The sequence below is a fragment of the Triticum aestivum genome, chromosome 4A (assembly GCF_018294505.1).
Source record: "Triticum aestivum cultivar Chinese Spring chromosome 4A, IWGSC CS RefSeq v2.1, whole genome shotgun sequence".
NCBI classification, from domain to species: Eukaryota; Viridiplantae; Streptophyta; class Magnoliopsida; order Poales; family Poaceae; genus Triticum; species Triticum aestivum.
In genome coordinates, this window is record NC_057803.1 from 739,757,594 (window position 1) to 739,777,304 (window position 19,711).

General features: G+C 43.6%; 1 protein-coding gene and 1 pseudogene across 1 annotated transcript; one reads left to right on the forward strand and one right to left on the reverse strand.

Moving 5' to 3' along the window:
- Positions 1-1,867: 1,867 nt before the first annotated feature.
- On the forward strand, positions 1,868-3,835 carry LOC123083517 (geraniol 8-hydroxylase). The gene is made up of 2 exons (XM_044505544.1): positions 1,868-2,761; positions 2,936-3,835. Exons 1-2 carry the CDS (start codon positions 1,868-1,870, stop codon positions 3,539-3,541), a joined length of 1,500 nt encoding a protein of 499 aa, XP_044361479.1. The 3' UTR covers positions 3,542-3,835.
- A 3,992-nt stretch (positions 3,836-7,827) lies between these two features.
- LOC123083518 (probable glutathione S-transferase) lies at positions 7,828-8,685 on the reverse strand (annotated as a pseudogene).
- Between the last annotated feature and the right edge of the window lie 11,026 nt (positions 8,686-19,711).

A 19,711-nucleotide genomic window follows, 5' to 3' on the forward strand; every position in this document is an offset into this window, starting at 1 on the left:
GCTCCAGCCCTCGTTCCCCTCCTCCCTGCCCATACAATCTACGCCGAAGGCCCGGTAGGAACCCTAGTCCTACCATAAGCAGTGGTTGTTCAACTAACAACTGACGAGAGAAAGTCTGGGGCAACACATGTTGGCCCTATTTGATTCTGCTAAGGCGTGGTGGCACATCAACACCACTTTTCGAATCAAATAGTATTATCATTACAGAAAAAGAGCAGTCCACTAGCTAATAGCTAGACTAAATGCAGAGCATATCTTCACCACTGAATCAGCACAATAATTGCAGAAAGACCAATACATCAATTAGGCTAGTCATAGTGGTGAATACATGTGTTCCCTTATACTTTCTCTCACGACATGTGTTAATAGTCTATGTTTTCTTATATCCATAGTGAGTCGTGTCATATGTGTGATAACATAGAGGCCTTTATTTATCACTCCTTCCATTTCAAAATAACTGTCTCAACTTTGTACTAAAACTTTAGTACAAAGTTGTATTAATTTTGAGACACTTATTTTGGGACGGATGGAATACTTTATAGAGCTATTTTTCTTCATTGAGAAGCGTTATGTGATGGTAATATATTATGTTACTTCATTTGTCTCTTCTCTTTAATTATTAGTCACACCTTCTTGGTTTATGTGACATACATGCTACTACCGAGATATAGAAATTAATCGTTCGATGTCTGCTCGTTCTCCCCTCTTCACTTCCTAAGAGTAGTACACTATACTCCATTCGTTGCATAACGTAGTGGCTATAGTTTTGAGAGGGGACGTTCTAAACACGGAGACATCTGCTTCGACCAGTAGTCCGAAATCTATTGGTTGTAGGATAGGTGTGGGCCTCTCCGTAGCAGTTATTATTTCCGTTAGTTCAAAATATGGAGTAGTACTACAGAATATGCACACAGATACATGGGGCCATATTTTTAAAAGCCGGACCGGTGGTCAGACTAGAAAAATTGAAACTGGCACCCCTACCGGATTTGGGAAATATGGTGCGGGAGGAGGGAGGTGGGGTGTGTGCGGAAAAGTGGCAGATAGAGGAGACAACAACGTGAGGCCTACGAATCAATTTTTCTGAGTGCTATTGCTGCGGAACATGTTTTGAATGCTAATAACATAGTGGACAGAGGGAGTATAAGCTCATAGTTTATGAGACACGACATCTACCGCACGGCATCATCATCGAATCATGCATAGATGGATCGCTTCATTACAAAAAACATCTAATCTCTTTTTAGTCCATTATTAGAGTTTTTAAGGTATTTATTATTGTTACTTATTATCGTTTGTTCCTTTTTATTTGAGGCAGTTGACTTTTAATGTCATCTTAGATCATCAGTTTTAGATTAGTTCAAATGTGTACAATTTTAAGTCAAATTTCAAATACCTTTAGTGATAAACATAATATAAATGAAACAAGATAAATGGTCAAATGTAACTAAGTAGTGAACTGATTCAAATAGAAATTCGGGAGGAGGGAGTACTTGTAGTAAACTAAATACTATGCACTGCTCATGATATTTCTAGCCATCGTTTTCCTCTGCAATTATCATCATGCCATGCATGATTTCAAAAGGCAATAGATAAAAGTTAGGTTCGTAACCGAACGGTCGTCTCGATGCCATTAGTGCTAGAAGAAAGTACACAAGCATCATCATTCCTACCACCGAGAGCAATGTTTCACCCTTGAGTGGCTTCTTTTCGAATATGATAACTACGAATAGTCACTTTACTGATTGCATTCCTTTTTGGTACAATCAGCCCGATCATTTTTGTGGTGCGATTACACGTACGTCTGCTTCCCTATATAACGTGCTCCGAGTCGCATGGACTTCAGCTCACCAAGCGATCACCAGCCATGGAGCTCCTCTTCTTTTGCACAATAGTTCTCATCCTCATGGTCTCCTCTGTGTACCTCCTAGGACTCTTAGACCGCAGTCGTCGCAACCTGCCCCCGGGTCCTCGCCCGCTGCCACTCGTCGGCAACCTCCTCTCACTGGGCGCCCTACCACACCGCTCCCTCGCAGGCCTTGCGGAGCGCCATGGCCCTATCATGGCGCTTCGCCTAGGCACGGTCACCACCGTGGTCGCCTCCTCAGCAGACGCCGCCCGTGACATCCTCCAGCGCCACGACGCGGCTTTCTCGGGGCGCTTCGTCCTAGATGGCACCCACGTGTCCGCGCACTACACGCACTCCATGGTCTGGCTCCCGGCTAGCAGCTCCCGGTGGCGCGCGCTACGCAAGGTGTGCTCGGGTGAGCTCTTCGCGCCACACCGCCTCGACATGCACCAGTCCCTGCGCCAGGAGAAGGTGCACCAACTCGTATCCCACGTGGCGCAGCTGGCACGAGAGGGCGCCCCAGTTCACGTCGGCCGGCTGGCCTTTACTACAGCGCTTAACCTGCTCTCCTCCACCATCTTCTCCACTGACTTGGCCGACCTCGACGACCGCCATATCAAGCCTGGGGAGTTCGAGGCCGTGCTCGCAGAGCTAAACGTGACCGTTGGATTGCCAAACCTGTCAGACTTCATCCCTGAAGTGGCGTGGCTAGACCTGCAGGGAGTGAGGAGACGTATCGAGGGCTTGTTCCAGCGGTTGCATGCCATGACGGACGAACACATCGAGCTTCACATGCAGGACCGTGCCGTGGGTGAGCCGACAAAGAAAAACTTCCTAGACGTGCTGCTCGACTACCGCAGCACCCACAACGACCAGGGCTTCGAGCGCCAGACGCTCCTCTCATTGCTTTCGGTATCTATCTTCCAAGTACTTTGTTGAGTACACTTCCTCCGTCCTGAATTACTTGTTGCACATCCATTTTTATTCATTTATGCGACAAGTAATTCCGGACGAAGGGAGTAGTATTCCTCCATGCTTCCTCTCTCTGCATTGTTACCTCACGCTGCATGGTTGTTTGGTCATCAGGACTTGTTCAGCGCAGGGACGGATACAAGTTCGGCCACCGTGGAATGGGCGATGGCCGAGCTGCTACTGAATCCATCATCCATGTCTAGAGCTCGTCAAGAGCTCGACCAAGTGATAGGCTCTAAAGAGCAGGTTGAGGAGTCCGACATTGGACAGCTCAAGTACCTCCAAGCCATCGTGAAGGAGACGTTCCGGCTCCATCCTCCGGCGCCGTTCCTGCTGCCGCACATGGCGGAGACGACCACACAAGTCCAAGGATACACAATTCCCAAGGGCACACGCCTTCTGGTGAACGTGTGGGCCATTGGGCATGACGGCATGGTATGGCCGGAACCGAAGAAGTTTATGCCGGAGAGGTTCCTGGAGAAGGAGGTGGACTTCAAGGGCCGAGACTTCGAGCTCCTGCCCTTTGGGTCCGGGAGGAGGATGTGTCCCGGGACGCCGCTGGCCGTTCGCATAGTTCATCTCATGCTCGCTTCTCTGCTGCATCGCTTCCAGTGGAGGCTTCCCGTAGACGTGGAGAAGAAGGGGCTGGACATGACTGAAAGGCTTGGGGTCAACCTGTCCATGGCTACGCCCCTTGAGGCTATAGCCACGCCAGTTTGAATATTATCATCATCGTCCTATGCACCTGACCTTGTGGCATGGTAACATCATCAACATGCATATCACGTGTAAATAAGGAGTAACCAAAAGAGTTTGCTTTATACTGCTACTTGTGTGAAGGTAGTACTAGGGTTTATTCAGTACTACATGGGTTTGTGACATCAACGGCACCATTGACGGGATTTAGGCATGGCCAATGAAGAAGCCCGCTTTCCCCGTTATTTGAGGCCCAGTGTTCGGCTCGCAGTTAATTCTATCCGAAATCTAAACAAAACGGCAGCGGCCTAGTAAATTTGGACTCGGTGTCATGGCTCTCCGGCCTATAATCCTGGGCGGAGATACTCCCTCTTGTTTCTTTTTAGTCTGCACATAAGATTTGATCAAAGTTAAACTTTGTAAAATTTGACCAACTTTATAGGAAACATCTACAATACTAAAGCTATATGGTATAAAAAATAACTTCATGATGTATCTAACAAAATTGATTTCATATTATGAATCTCGATTTTTTTTATAAACTTAGTCAAAGTTAACAAAGTTTGACTTTCACCAAATCTTATATGTATACTAAAAAGAAACGGAGGGAGTAGTACATACTCCCTCCGTTTTTATTTACTCTGCATATTAGAGTTGACTGAAGTCAAATTTCATAAAGTTTAACCAAGTTTATAAAAAATAGTACTCCCTCTGTTCCAAAATAGATGAATCAACTTTATACTAAATTTAGTACAAAGTTGAGTCATCTATTTTGGAACGGAAGGAGTATAAACATTTATCATAACAAATCTATATGATGTGAAAGTACATTCAATAATAAATCTAATTTCATTGATTTGTTATTGCTTATGTTAATATATTTTTTATAAACTTAGTCAAAGTTTATAGAGCTTGAATTTTACCAAAGCTAATACGCGGGCTAAATAAAAACGGAGGGAGTACTTATTACTCAAGGTCAAAATAGTTTGGGTCAACATTCCCTTAATGCCCATACGCTAATATTTCTTCTAACCTCCGCCGTTGTAAGCCCTACGATAGAGAAAACATAGATACCGTTATACACACTCCCTCTTTTGTGCTTATTACGAATGATAATCTAGATGATCAAAAGAACTGAAGGGTGAAGACTGGATATCTAGACCAAATGTGTGCACTTGTCTATACTGAAGGACTTGAGATATCTCAGCAAAATTTAGGGGTGCAACTGCTGATCTGGATTATGGCTCGTGGACAGCCGTTAGTAATCATCCAAGCAATCCGACGATCAACACGCAATTGGTGGGTCATGATTCCATTCTTAATTGAAGCAGAAAACGGAAACAGCAACCAAGTGACAATCTGCACATGAATACAACTAGAGATTTGAGAGACCAGCTGATAAAAGGTAACAACAATAGTTGCAAAAAACAGGAAATACGCCCTCCTGTACTTCAACTTAACCTGATTTAATCACTCATGTTCTAACAAAGCTAGATGGTCGTTGTAATCAGGATTTTGTGGTCGCCGATGTCCTCTTCTCATCTGCAAGTTTCAGGTATGCTTTTCTGTGAACTTGTGCTGATAGAGCAGTTTTGCCACCAAGTTAGTAGTAACGAATAAAGTTACTTCAGCGCCAAAGAAGATGCAGTAACCGGTGTTGGGGCTGCCCCTCCGGCGACACACGCCGAACCTGTTGGGGCTAAACCCTAAACCCTAGCTCGCCGAAGTCCTCTCTCTCTCTCTCTCTCTCTCTCTCTCTCTCTCTCTCTCTCTCTCTCTCTCTCTCTCTCTCTCCTCGCACTGACTCGAACTGAGGAGGAAGCTCGAACGCCTGCCGCACGAACCGCCTTTTACTTCTCCTGAGCACAAACTCGGTGCCACACCCCGTTACAACGAACCCCACACGGGTTTTATACCCTGGGCCAGCGCTGGGCACGACCCACACGCCTCCACACCCACCCGAGTTCAGAATCTGGCCCGCTCTGGCCATGGCCACCACCGCAGCTCGCGGCGAGCCCACAACAGATCGCCTCGGTCACCCGGACCAGTTCGCAAAAGGAGTCCTACTACTACTGTGCATCACGTGTACATGCACACGCGCACCCAAACGCGCACACACACACACGCACCCCCGCCACGCTCCCGGTGCGGCTCCGACCGCAACCGACGCGCCTGACGCACGCACACACGTGAGCCCGACGCGTCCCGCCTTAGCTTATGCCCAACACTCACTCCCTAAGCCACGACCTACAGGAGGCCGGCGTCCTCGATGTCGACGTCCGCCAGCAGCGCCTGCTCTGCCGCTGTTGCTGCCTTCCTTGGCTTCAAGCACTCGCGCCGGAAGTGCCCGCGCTCGCTGCAGTTGTAGCAGTGTCCTCGTCGCTTCCCTCCGCCGCCCGATACCGAGAAATACCGAGCATATTTCGAACGAATTTTATAGTCGCATTTTGAATTCAAATAAGTGAATGAACGGACACTCGAACCAGAGACCTCTCAAATCAGGAACTAGGACATCAGAACCAACTCTCATGGCAATAATTAGATCCTATGTACTTTATTATAAATCAAGCATCTAAATTCAAAAAATTCAAAAAAATGGTTTTTTTTTGCTCGGTATGGGGATTTATCGAGGAGCACGGAAATACACGGTAACTACGGGAAATCTTGAAATTTTGACCGGTAACCAAAACCTTGCTCCCTACATGCACGTACGTGCAACTACTCCCTGGGAACTCTTCAGCAGAAGCGAGCGCTAGCGATCCGCCTAGCCAGACTTGTGGCTCATATTGAAATTATAGAAAGTACTTAATACAAACATTTATTAAATATTTATGGACATTAACTTGTGTATACTTTTCACTTTTGACCTATATTAATTTTTTATAAATAAAATTTAAGTATTACCACTAATGAATATTCATATCAACATTATGAATATTTTCTTATTATACAAACATTTTTATTAAACAACATACTTATGAGTTACAAAATTATGTGTGTAATAATTTAAATGTTTCTATAATTAAAAATAGTATTTATGAATTATAATTTAAGAAATATTTGTGTTCTTTAACTATGCAACCATTTTTTATAATTCATAAACTAAGTACATGAATATTTGAAAATAATACGTGAGTATTTTTTAAGTGAGTTATTCCATTGATATTATAACACACGAATATAACACAACAGTATATATTTTTTTCTATTCCTGTGTTATAATACATATTTTCCTAAAACACACAAAGTTTATTAAAACAACTTCTTGAAGCAACATAATTTTTTTGTAAAGGATGACTATTTTGTTAAAAATTGTTATTTTTTTAACTTATATGAGCATTCATATGAATATATACGAACTTGTTTAATAGAATTATAATTTTTTGTATATTTGTTAATTTAATTTATGTATATTTATAAAATTAATAAGTGAATATTTTATGAAATTGCATGTATTTTTAAAATGTTTTCTCTTTTACGTCTATTTATTTATATTATTTATAACACATGATTATAGTTTACATATATAAAGTATGCTTGTTATCTGGAAGCAATAATTGTCTTCGGTTGGAGTGGAACTTTGGGTTGCTGACAGCGGACCTGCACCACGCTGTCACGCCTAATCAGCCTTATGGGTGTATTCAACCGCATTTTGCACCGTATTTGCACGCCTAAACCAAGTTGTTGCACTGATTCAATGTAGACCACAAGTTCTAGCACTAAAGTGACTTTTCGCGTCAAGTTCAAGCACCAGTGGTGTAATTGACTCTTTTTAAAAATGTTCGGGAATATAAGAAGAATTCATGAAGTTAAAAAGTGTTTGTCGTCTTACTAGTCACATCATGCACAACTGTGAACGATGTGACTAATAAGATGAAATGCTCCAACAAGTGCCGATGGATGCTGCAACCAATGGAAGATGTGTTGCAAGGGCTGTGTCGGATAGTGCTCAGCCTAGAATGAATCTTCGTGCAAAGACCCAATGCCTAAGCAGTTGGCTGAGACTTGGTTAAGTTTCAGTCCACCGAGTTTTAGCAAACCCGTTATTAAATTTGACGAGCAACCTAACCTACTCTTTGATTAATACCCACACAAATATTGAAAATAATGTGATAATTAATATGGTCTAATCTTAACTGAAGTACAGTATATAGCACCAATATTAAACGTTTATGTTTTTTTGTATCTCTCTCTCTCTCACACACACACACACACAAGAATTCATCCCTGTAGTTCTGGCGTCACACAGTTCGACAATCTTTATTCTAGCGCACAATCATGCATAATTATACTGGCACAAAGCATTGCTACTACTGATGGAGCATCGCTTTGGCTATCATCTTGTATATGTCCTTCTTCGCGGTGAAGAGGGCGACGAGCTGCTCCCTCGTCGGCAGGCACTCCTTCACGGTTTCATTCTCGGTATACTCCTTTGCCTAGTGGCGCAGAGCAGGGAACTCGTTCTCGCCCATCAAGCTCACCCCGGTCGCCTCCTCGAACGCATAGATCCAGTGAGCCGGCCCGCAGGCGGCGACGTCGAGGTAGCCAATGGAGTCGCCGCCGAAGAACCTCTTCCCCTGGAGCTGCCCTTCCAGCAGCGCCAGGTTCTCCTTCATCTCCTCCACGAACCCCTTCTGCTCCTCGCCGGCGTCCAGCCACATGGCCAGCCAGAACGGCCTCGCGCACTGCTTGCATGGCCATTAAGAAAGTTTTTTTTTAGAAAAGATGCTCACAAAGCTATAATTATGATGGCTATGTCCATGGTTCGATGTAAAGGCCGGGGGTTATCCTTTTTTTTGAAGAAAAAAAAGATTGCGGCTAGCTTGTATGGACAATAGAAGGATATAGGAGATCACCTTCTGTTCCAGGAACTGAGCCCAGAAACGGGCCATGGCACGGTCGTAGGGATCAGCCGGCAGGAGGGGCGGTCCATCGAAGGCCTCGTCAATGTACTCCATGATGGCGAGGGACTCGCAGATGGCCCGGTCACCGTGAACGAGCACGGGCACCTTCTGGTGGATGGGGTTGTGCTTCAGCAGCAGCTCGCTCTTGCTCTGGAGATCTTCCAGGACCAGCTCGTAGGGCACCCCTTTGAGCCGCAGGGAGGCAGCGGCCCGGTGGACGAATGGGCTCCCCAATGTGCCGATGAGCTTAACCTGTTCAGCCATCTTTCCTTTGCTTGCTTGCTTGCTTGCAGATTCTGGTTTATCTTTGCTTTGCTTGCTTGACGATATCTTGCCTGCCTAAACAAACTAACACACCGGTACTTATAGGGGGTCTACCGGCGAGTTTTTCAGTTTTTCTTCATCTGCACTGGAATCAGAATTCAGATGTGGGTGTTGCTGCTTCTTCTCCAAGAAAGGTTGAATTTTCTTTTAGTTTCCTTTAGTCAATGCCCTTTAGTTTCTTTGCCAATGGTCGTATGAGACATGCTACTGATTAGCTGCTCCATTGTAAAAGAATGGATTCTAATGAAATGATACTGCAAAGATAATATGAGATGATAGTGACTTTGTTTGACATATGTATCAACGTATGTTTATCAGCTACTAGTGCAATACTAGTCAAAGTTTCTTGATGGGCAAGCTGAATTAGGTAGATCATGGACTTGTCTACCATTTTAATCAGGGTCATTAAGGACAGTATAACTGAACCATTTCCGAGTCATCTCAGGCCATGTGCCTTTTCGTCCGTTAGATCACATGAGCTAATGGTCCTTGGCCGTCCGCATGGTAACTGACTGGCTGTCTTTAAGGGAAGTTATTGTCGTAGAAAAATCTGAGCATTTTGGTTAATTAATCAGGCCTGGCACCCGGATGCAGCCCATGTAGCGTTCTTTTAGGAAACCTGATCCAGTCGTACAGCCCTGCACGAGAGCTCCACCCCCCTCGCAATGTGAGCACGGGTAATCTAGGTGCGCCGCCGTCGAGAGAGAGCGCGCAACCATCTCCTGCTCGATCCTTTCCACTGGCCTTGCCTCCACGCCGCTACCACTCCTCAATCATCCAAGCCAAGGAAGGATGGAGGGATGGCGAGTGGAGCTGGAACAAGGCGCCCCGGACCCGGCCGTCGGCTGCCCCTCCACTTCGGCGATGTTCGAGGGCCATGTATGATCTCAATCTCTCTGTTAGGAATAATCTTGAGTTCAATCAGTGTTAGCAAGGTGCATGTGTTGTCGTTAACTTGGATGCGTGCCAAGGCGTGGCGACAGCTTGGTGCAAGTCTGAGTTGTAGTACTATTACATGTGTATACGGTTGTGTCGTGTCATGCTAGATTTAGTAGTTTAGTCTGGCGGTAGAGTCCGGTTAGGAGTTGGTGTTGTGTCCGGCTAGGTTAGCTAGCTTAGGCGTCTGGGCGTGTATATATGTACAGCCCTTGTCGTGAGATTGTAACACCGTGGAAAAAAATAAGAAAAGGAATAAAAAGAAGGGGCACGACGCGTGTCCTTGGCCAAAGTTTTTAGTGTGCGTGTTCTTCGTCTACTTTGATGTGATCGATCTTGTGGGCAGAATTCCAACAAATGGTATCAGAGCTAGGTCGATTTGAAGGCGTGCTTGCCCCGGGGTCGCGACCCGACTAGCGCCTCGGGGCGGGCGATGTTGTCGTTGGGTGGTGCAGCGACGAGGAGCGGCGGGCAATGTTGTCGCTGGGTGCTGCAGCGATGAGGAGGATCGGGAGATCGTCGTTCGGCGGAGCGACATGAAGGGAGACGGCAGGTTGTCGTCGGCAAGGCAGCGGATGGAGATCGTTGACGGGAGCGGTGGTGCGGTGATGCGGTGCCGGAAAGTCGTCAAGATCATCATCCGGGAGAGTCAAGGAGTCGTGCGGGTTAGTCGTCGTCGTCGTCATGTCCAAGTGCTTGTCTGTGTGAGGAGGCGTTGAAGATGAAGCGCATCCAGGTCGTCTATATGTCTCGACGAGAGGATCAAGTTCAACTATGTGGGGGCGGTAAACCAGTGAAGGTGAGTCTCTTCAATGAGGCCATGTCTCTACATGAGGCTGGAGTGCATGGTGTAGTGCATGGTGTAGTGCACGGGATGGTGTGATCCACAAGGAGTCGGCATGTATCTTGCTAGGGTGGATGGTGAAGTCCACCGGGTGATGTATTTCACAGGTTACTAGCAAGGCTGGGTAGTCCAAGGCATATTTGAGGGGTCCGTAAATTCGCCAAGTTAAAATTGGAGGGGAGATTGTTACGATCAATGAAGTCTATTAATTTAACTTGTCGTGGTGCGAGTGAATGAGCGATTGGGGGTGATCTACAACGAGCCAAGACCGGAGAAGCACAGAAGACAGAAGTTAAGATTAGGGAGAGATTGTTAGGAATAATCTTGAGTTCAATCAGTGTTAGCAAGGTGCATGTGTTGTCGTTAACTTGGATGCGTGCCAAGGCGTGGTGACAGCTTGGTGCAAGTCTGAGTTGTAGTACTATTACATGTGTATACGGTTGTGTCGTGTCATGCTAGATTTAGTAGTTTAGTCTGGCGGTAGAGTCCGGTTAGGAGTTGGTGTTGTGTCCGGCTAGGTTAGCTAGCTTAGGCGTCTGGGCGTGTATATATGTACAGCCCTTGTCGTGAGATTGTAACACCGTGGAGAAAAATAAGAAAAGGAATAAAAAAAGGAGCACGACGCGTGCCCTTGGCCAAAGTTTTTAGCGTGCGTGTTCTTCGTCTACTTTGATGTGATCGATCCTGTGGGCAGAATTCCAACACTCTCTCCCTCTCCCGCTTCCCCTGTTTCTATTTCCGTCTTCGATTAGGACGAGGTTACGCACCCTGCATGATCGAGCGGAAATTGAGTGGGTGTGTGTGTGCGTGTGTGTGATTCCGACGGCAGCGGTGGTTATGTGCGATCGGGCTGCAGGTTTGGAGTGGTCGGACGCTGTGTAGTTGGTGCGGAACTATGGGGGATTTCGGGTGGCAGCTGTCACACTTAAAGCTGGACTTTCAGTCTAACTTGTAGTATTGGATTTTATTTGAAGTGTAAGCAATCTGACATTTTCCAGGGGATCAAGCTTTACTGTAGAGTTCTCAACCTATTAAATGTTACTCTTGGAGGTGGTCATCAATATTTCACTTCTTTGACAGTTCATGCCAATGTCGTAGAGTTGATCATAGCTGGAATGTAAGGTTTGATTCTTAATGGAGGCAGATGAGCTACAACGAAGGTAACCTTTTCTCAAACCTTCAGAGTTCCAAAAAAGTCTAAGATGGTCACACACTTCAATGGTTGCTTTAATCTGAGAAGTGGTTGTATGTAAAAAGACCTTAATTCTTTGTGTTCTGGGACATGGTGTGGAACAATCCTGAACAATACTACAGACCTCAATATCGAGAATATTTGTATGTTGTATAAGTAATGTGTTTTTTTACTGTAGGTGTTTGGTCATGAGAGACGTGATGAACATCTGAACACATTAATTGCGAAAAAATTGGTTGTTATGAGGGATGAACAATTATGTGGAATATCTGAAATTTCGATGGCGAAGTGGCGCCAAAGTGGCTTATTTCTGCACCTTCACGAGGAATATCGTGACACAGAAAAGAATCTAACTGTACATAATGTTTGCATGCTCAAACAGCTTTTGTGGAAGGAAAATGAAAAAGAAGCGAGCGAGGTAATGGAAATTGTAAGATAAAAAATAGAAAATAAAAGGCAGCAAGAGGAACATCAGCAAATGCCAAAAGCCGGAGTGACAGCAATCGAGTCACAAGATATGATAGTGGCTTTTTTCAAAGAAAACTGCATGTAGGGATGTTGTGCCTGCCCCCACCCCCCTGACCCCCAGCAGCGGCGCCCACCACGATTCATCAGCTCGCTCCGCAGCCTGGGCGTTCCCAGGAGTGATGGCCACCACGCTTCTGCCCCACATCCACGCCGCTCTACCTTCCCCTGCGTGTGTGAGGTGAAGCAAGCAGGAGGACAACGAGTAGCACTCTACTATCATGTACGTCTTCTTCCCTGTGATGGTAGCAGTACCAAGTTCATAGGTTGATGGTATATTTTCCTTGTATGAGCTCTTAATTTCTTTCTACCCATAAGACTGAATTAGAAAAGAATCAAGTGTTGGCCCCTTACTAAATTTGTGTTTTACATGTTAAAGCTTCATTATCTGAAGCCATGCATGCATGGTAATTCATTTTTACAAGTTCCCCATATGAAGTACACTATAAAAAAATACAATAAAAGCTTATGTGTAAGCAGTGTCACCGTCCTTACATGTTAAAGCTTCATTATCTGAAGCCATGCATGCATGGTAATTCATTTTTACAAGTTCCCTATATGAAGTACTCTATAAAAAAATACAATAAAAGCATATGTGTAAGCAGTGTCACCGTCCTTGCATCTCCTATGTTTAGGAGGCCTTCACCTCATCCGAGATGATGGTGCTCCGCGTATATGTGTATGTTACTTTAGTTCTAATATTACAGCTGCATGATGCTCATATATCGAGGCTATCATTTGTCGTTGAGGCAACAAAATGATTCTATGGATTATTTGTATATCCATGTTTCTATCAAATTTTATCTTTTTGTAATATTATGAATTTTCATTGATTTATTTTTTGCTACTTCCAGGTGAGCAGAGAGAAGGTATTCCAGTTTCATGGTTCAAAGGACTGATGTTTTCACTTTATTGTCGTCCAAATGGTCTATCTCTTATAAACTGAAAGCAAATTTAGGTCCAAGAACCAAGCTTATTTTGTAGCTACACTCAATCAACTGAGCAGACTAGGAGGTATGCCCTTATCACCTGTGTGGATGCAAGGAAGTCCATAATGATATTCCATATTCCACTAGAAGAATACTTCAAGAAAATGACATTTCCGTCCTTGGAGTTCTGTGCATAACAAAAGTTGCTTGCATTACAATGTTGTAAATTTCTGTTGTGTCCATTTTTCACATGATCTCTTTCTCGTGAATGGGGATTGATGCCACGACGATATTCTTCACTATTTGTGTTCTAGAAGCATTCCTCCTATTGCGTGGTAGTGCTATTATTTCAGAGTCTGCCATCTATGTGATACATCCTCAATCACCAGTAGTATTTTTGACCTTCTACCTTTGTGAAATGAGTTTGTGATTGGGGATTGATGCCACAATGATATTCTTCACTATTTGTGTTCTAGAAGAATTCCTGCTATTGTGTAGTAGTGCTATTATTTCATAGTCCGCCATCTATGAGGTGCATCCTCAATCACCAATACTATTCCTAACCTTCTACCTTTCTGAAATGAGTTATATCATGTCACACAATGTTTATTCATACCCTTTGTGGTACATGTTGTGCCTTCTTCGTCCGACAATAAAATCCTAGGAGTTATGCTTATCCATGCGAGGTTGCCTTTTCATCTTCAAATTTACGTAGATTTTCCTTCGCTACAATCCGATTGCCTTGTGGTGAGCAACTCTTGGGTATTTGCTTTGTTCGTAACTTAGTGTTTATAATCAGTTGTGGCTCATGCTGATGATGCTCGCCAGAATTAATTTGTTGCAGATACAATCAGCAAGTCCTCATGAAGGAGAAAGGATTATTGACCATCTGCTGCATCCATAATATGATTGATTGTGGGTCTTTTACAAATTTAGATAACTTGTCGCTAATCTGAATCCAGTATGATGTTACTAACCTCCTTGGGTGAGTTTGAGAAGCTGAATTGACCATTCCGTCACACGTGGACAAATATTAATGCCATATATTAGATTATATCAACACTATTTCTTCTACCTACAAAGAATCAATACGTGAATTCAAAGTTAGGAAATTAGGCATACGAGCTACCTTTTAGATTAGGCTTTTGTGTATAAATTTACTACACAGCGAATGCAAAAAAAGAACCATAGTAGGGATGCCAATGTATTTTTCCTTACTTACCTAGGATCGGTCCATGTACTTTATGTTGTTGATATATAGCATGTTTGACTAGGGTATTACTACTTAGTGCTTCTATGTAATGTACTATTCAAAATTTGATGTATGATATGTCAGATATCAAATTCGTAATGTTGTTTCTCGGGTTCTGTGCATTACTTAGTATCGTTGAGTAGTGCAATACTTTATAACTTTTTTGTACAATTTAAATTTTCAACAAAACCATACCCATCTTTCCTCACATTATTTATGCATAATATTCATGAAAAATATTATTGTTCTATCGCAAAAATGGATGGACGCGGCAACGCGTGCCATCAACGATCTAGTAGTTATTAAAACTGGGCCACCGGATCAGCTCTGTGTTGTCTCTTCTCCTATTTTGATCTGGTCTTAGCAACCCAACGGTCCAAACAAAAAGAAACGGAACAACAGGCTCAAGTCATTTGGTTCACGTACGTTGAAGACCGGCCAAACATTTTTTTAACACAACGCTAGCGCTTATACATACACGCATACACTCACCCCATGAACTCACATACGCACACCCTACCCCTATGAGCATCCTTGAAAGACTAAGCCGACATATCATCTTGAGATTTACGAAGTCACTTTAGGCGTCTCGTCATCGACGGGAACATCTCCACCCACTGAAAGCACATTGCCGAAATCCTGAAAGAAATCCAGAAATAATGCGAGCACCAGAACTTGAACCCTGGTGGGTTGGGGATACCACTATCCCTCTAACCATCCAACCACAGGTTGGTTCGCAAGACCGGCCAAGCATTGAACCAGTGAAATCCGCATCGAGACGGACGATATTGTGGTAAACCAGTAATCAAACCGTGCCGTCACACCAAAGACAAGTCATTTCACTCATGCAAAAAATTTAGAAAAGCTTCCACTAGGAATGGAACTGGGGATGTGTGAACAGGTGATATGCTATGGTATATTACAATAGTGACTTTGTTTGTCGTCTATATATTATCTTATTTCTATCATTTTACGTCTATCAGCTAGTAATGCAGCAACAACCGGAGCACCAACAATTGTTCAAGGTGGTGTGTACGCAGTTGGAGCAGGTGGCTATATAGGTTTTTCTCAACATGGGAGGCAGCATAATCTACGGATCGATCCGCCGCCACCTTCGACATAGGCATGAGTGGACCCTGTATCCACAGCCTCCGTTTTGCTTGCTTGGCACAAAGGAAGTTAAGATTGTTGTCTTTTATTTTACTAGACTTGATCTAAAACCATAGTGGGTGTTTTATTCCTTCAATTGTCTGATGCTAGCTTGAGCATATAACTTGCACTGAATAAACAGTAAGGGAAAGCGACATAAGCAAACGCTCTTTCCATACAAGGCTTTGAAGATCTCAATATGCATGCAAATAACAAGATCTAGTAACCATAAAAGAACATCGGTTGCGGGAACGGAGCCAGGAATTTTGTACAAAGGGAGGCCAATAGAGGTGGTGAAAGGTTGAAGGGGTTGAAACATAGAAATGTAGAGCATTTTGAGCTAACAAAGGTTGAAGGGGCTGTAGGTGGATCAGTGGAACCATCCTTTTGTGGAGGAAGTTTGCCTTATCATCGAACATTTTCATATGCAATGCCGCAAAACATAATATTACAAAGTGCATGGCTTAGTTAAGAAGAAATTATGCTTATTATTGCAAGATTTAATCTTTTATATCTACATAGTTAAATAGCCCCCAATACTAACTTGTTCTTCACATGCGTGCTTTCACATCAACTAAATAATTGATAGCCGCCTGGTCGACATTGTGCGACATTCTCAAGTCACACCATGCCACCGCGTCAAGTCATACATGTCTTCTTTTGGGGGAATCAAGTCATCAATTTCAGTAGTAAGTTAAGTTATATATGGTCAAATATGGTATGTGTGTTGGACGCTTGGAGCAATAATATATAGTTCATGTTTCACAATTTTGTTAAAGATGGTGTCACGTGAAGTTCACCTTAATTGTTTTTCTGTTTTTATATCATTTTACCACATACTTGGTAAGTTTATTGATTTTAAAATACACACTGACAACACTCTTAAATTTATTTCTATATTAGCTTAGTTGATTATGAACACCTCTTTATGCCATTGTTTTCACATGGTTCCCATGGCAACATGCGGGTCATCATCTAGTTTGATCTCAAATTGGATTGTCTTTTTCATCAATGGTCACAACCATTTAACCCTGGCATATTCTATAGGCATGGCCAATTGATATTATTTTGTGGATGAATGCACACACAATGTTAATAAGAACTGAAAAAGTAATCTCAGGCGTTACATCTTCCTTCTGAGATAACTAAAAACCACACCCACTAGCATGCTAAAAGAACACCTCCATCCTTGACTCAGGAGGTAAAGTTGTGAAAAAGTTAAAGAAGTGTCTGATAAGATTGGTAAACTCGTGGATATGTCTAAATAACGGCAATATCTTCATCAAGGCAATAACCGAATGTTTCTACTGATAATAACTTCATAGCATGGGTAATTTCAACCACCATTGGAAAAATTTCCATTCTTATGGAGGCAACTACCAGAACGCTAATCATGCAGGTACTTCTAACATCTATGACAAATGCCAAGGCTTCAAGACCTTTAAGCAATTCAGCACCGCTCAGACCGAGTAGAATAACACTTTTAGTGGACTTATAAAAATTCATGACCCATGCCTCTGCAAATGGATAGAAAATTGGGTAATCTCACTTCTGATAAAACTTGCAGCAAAGGACAACAAACATTGAAGTCCAAGTTGCAAAGATAGCAAAGAGTTAAAATCTTACATTTACCAAGTTCCCGGAAATTCAGAGCTCAACCCAGTTGAGTTTCTCAAGATGATGAACACTGACCTTTGCTTATATGGAGATGACCTTGAAAGGATATACCTACTTTTGGGTAACTTTCAAAAATTTCGTGAATATGATGAATCTAAAGAGGCCGAGAGAGTACAACGCCATGAAGATGTAGTGTTTAAGGCTTTGTAAGATGGTTCCTACTATAGCACAACTCATCCTAATAACAAGTCCAACTATCGCACAATTCGTAAACATATATTTGACACAACACTCCACCTTGGCGAATTTGTCCTCGTCGTCTTGAAGTCGCCATGCACGGATCTTGCCATGAACTTGAATCGCAACTAATGACCCTCTGCTACTTCCCTGACTTCACAAGGCTTCACCTGCAATTATACTCCCATTTTTATTCATCATCATAGTCAATGCTCGCACAAAAATTAGCTTCTTCTCCACTCGTATTTTTGTAACCAACTTTCTAGAGTATGTGTTCAGTGCCATCACAAATCGACCATGAAGCCACCATATCCGAGAACACCAACGAATCATCACCATGGTAGCTTCTTCCCCGATGAGCATGAATGAGAATAACTCGCATATTCAAATCCACATAAAAGAATTACCAGAACTCATCATTCTTCCTCTTGTTAGCTGCATGTTTGAGCCTGAAGAATTCTGATGTTGCCTTTAGTCATCTCGAGTCAAATTTGAAGTTCTTTCATCCTTTTTTCTAGGCCATCTTCTTTATGCACTATAGCTATAGCACAATGTGTGCTTCTACATTTGTAATCCGCACTTTTCCACGTGCATTGAACACCAAAGAACATAAAAGCATATACTTTTGAAACTTTTGAATTTTTTAACTTTCCAGCACTTTCTCAAATTCTACATGGTCAACTCAGTAGATCTAGTCATATTCTACATATTAATTCTAAAAGGAACAAAGATTTCTAAATGTAACACTACTAGGGAAAACCCTATACACAGAATCTTAACAGCAGCGCGTCTCAAAAAGGAGCGCTGCTGCTAATTAGCAGCAGCGCGGGTGTGGAAAACCCGCTAATGACAAGTGTTTAGCAGTAGCGCGGTCTGTGTAACCTGCGCTGCTACAAATATCAGCCGACAGTGCCCCCCCAATTCCATTTAGCAGCAGCGCGGTTCCGTTAGGCGCGCTACTGCTAAAGCAGTAGTAGTAGCGCGGTTTTTCTGGGGTCGTTTTTGCTAATTTTCAAATTGGACACACTTTTTATCCCACTTAGCAGTAGCACTTCTGCCGAAAGCGCGCTGCTGCTACTTTCTTATCAGCAGCGTGTTTTACGTCCCGCGCTACTGCTAATCCGCACCAACCCACCACCTTTCCCCACCGTCCCCCTCCCCCTCCTCTCTTCCCTTTCCCCTACCTCCCACTCTCACTCTTCTTCTTCCTCAATACTTCTCCCCCATTACTATCTCTCTTCTATCTACCTTTCTCTCTCTTCATTACTCCTACCTAACTACACCACCTCCATTAATGCATCTCCTTTCTCTTTTTCCTTCCCCTCCACTAGTTGAAGTTGTCTCCTCCCAAAGCTAGGTAGATGTAGGATTTAGTTAAGTGACATATTTGCCCCCTAACTAGATCTATCTTTATCAAGAAGAGCTTTGTGCACTTTTGATCTCCCTACAACATCATCTCCACCGTGTGCTCGATCTCGAGATAGAGGTGATGAAAATTTCATGCTTTTGCAAAATGGAAATATGTTTGTGTGTGTGTGATATGTTTGTGGAAATTGTGTGTGTGGCATGAGTTGATGCCAAATTGTGCTTTTGAGTTGCCTATGTTTTGCCGAAATGTCAATTTATTTCCGTTTCGGCGAATTCCGGGCAAACTCTAGATCCATATATGTCCTATTTTTAGGGAAGGTCGTGCCGAATTTTTGTATGACTTTGATGCATGCACGCATTTTTATAATCAATTTGTTTTATTATTACCGTGCAGACGTTCATGATGGTCAGTGGAACGATGGTGAACAGGTGGTTGCGGTCGTCGGTGCAGGACATGAAAGAAAATAACCTGACAGAGGTTTATGTCCGTGTTGAAAATGCAAAGGAATAGTTTGGCTCGACCCCTATGACGATGGTCGCGTCGAAGCGCACCTGCTCATGACTAGTTTCATGGATGGCTATACTCGGTGGATAACTGAAGATGAGGATGACGATGTTGAGGATGCTGACGGGGTAGGCAATGATGACACGGGGCAAGACGAAGAGATGATCGATAATGGCGGCGGGAAAGAGGCCGGACATGGCGGCGGAGAAGGGGCCGGACATGGCGGAGGAGAAGGGGGCGGACATGGCGGCTGAGAGAACGACATGGACTCCACGCAGCAGAGATCATCGGTACTAAGTTCAATCGTGCGGGACCCTCATGTTCAAGCATTGCTTTGCAAGGAGACGAGTACTGAGAGAGCTGCTTCTAGATAGGAGGCTAAGCTGGAGCAACTGGTGGTAGACTCGAACAC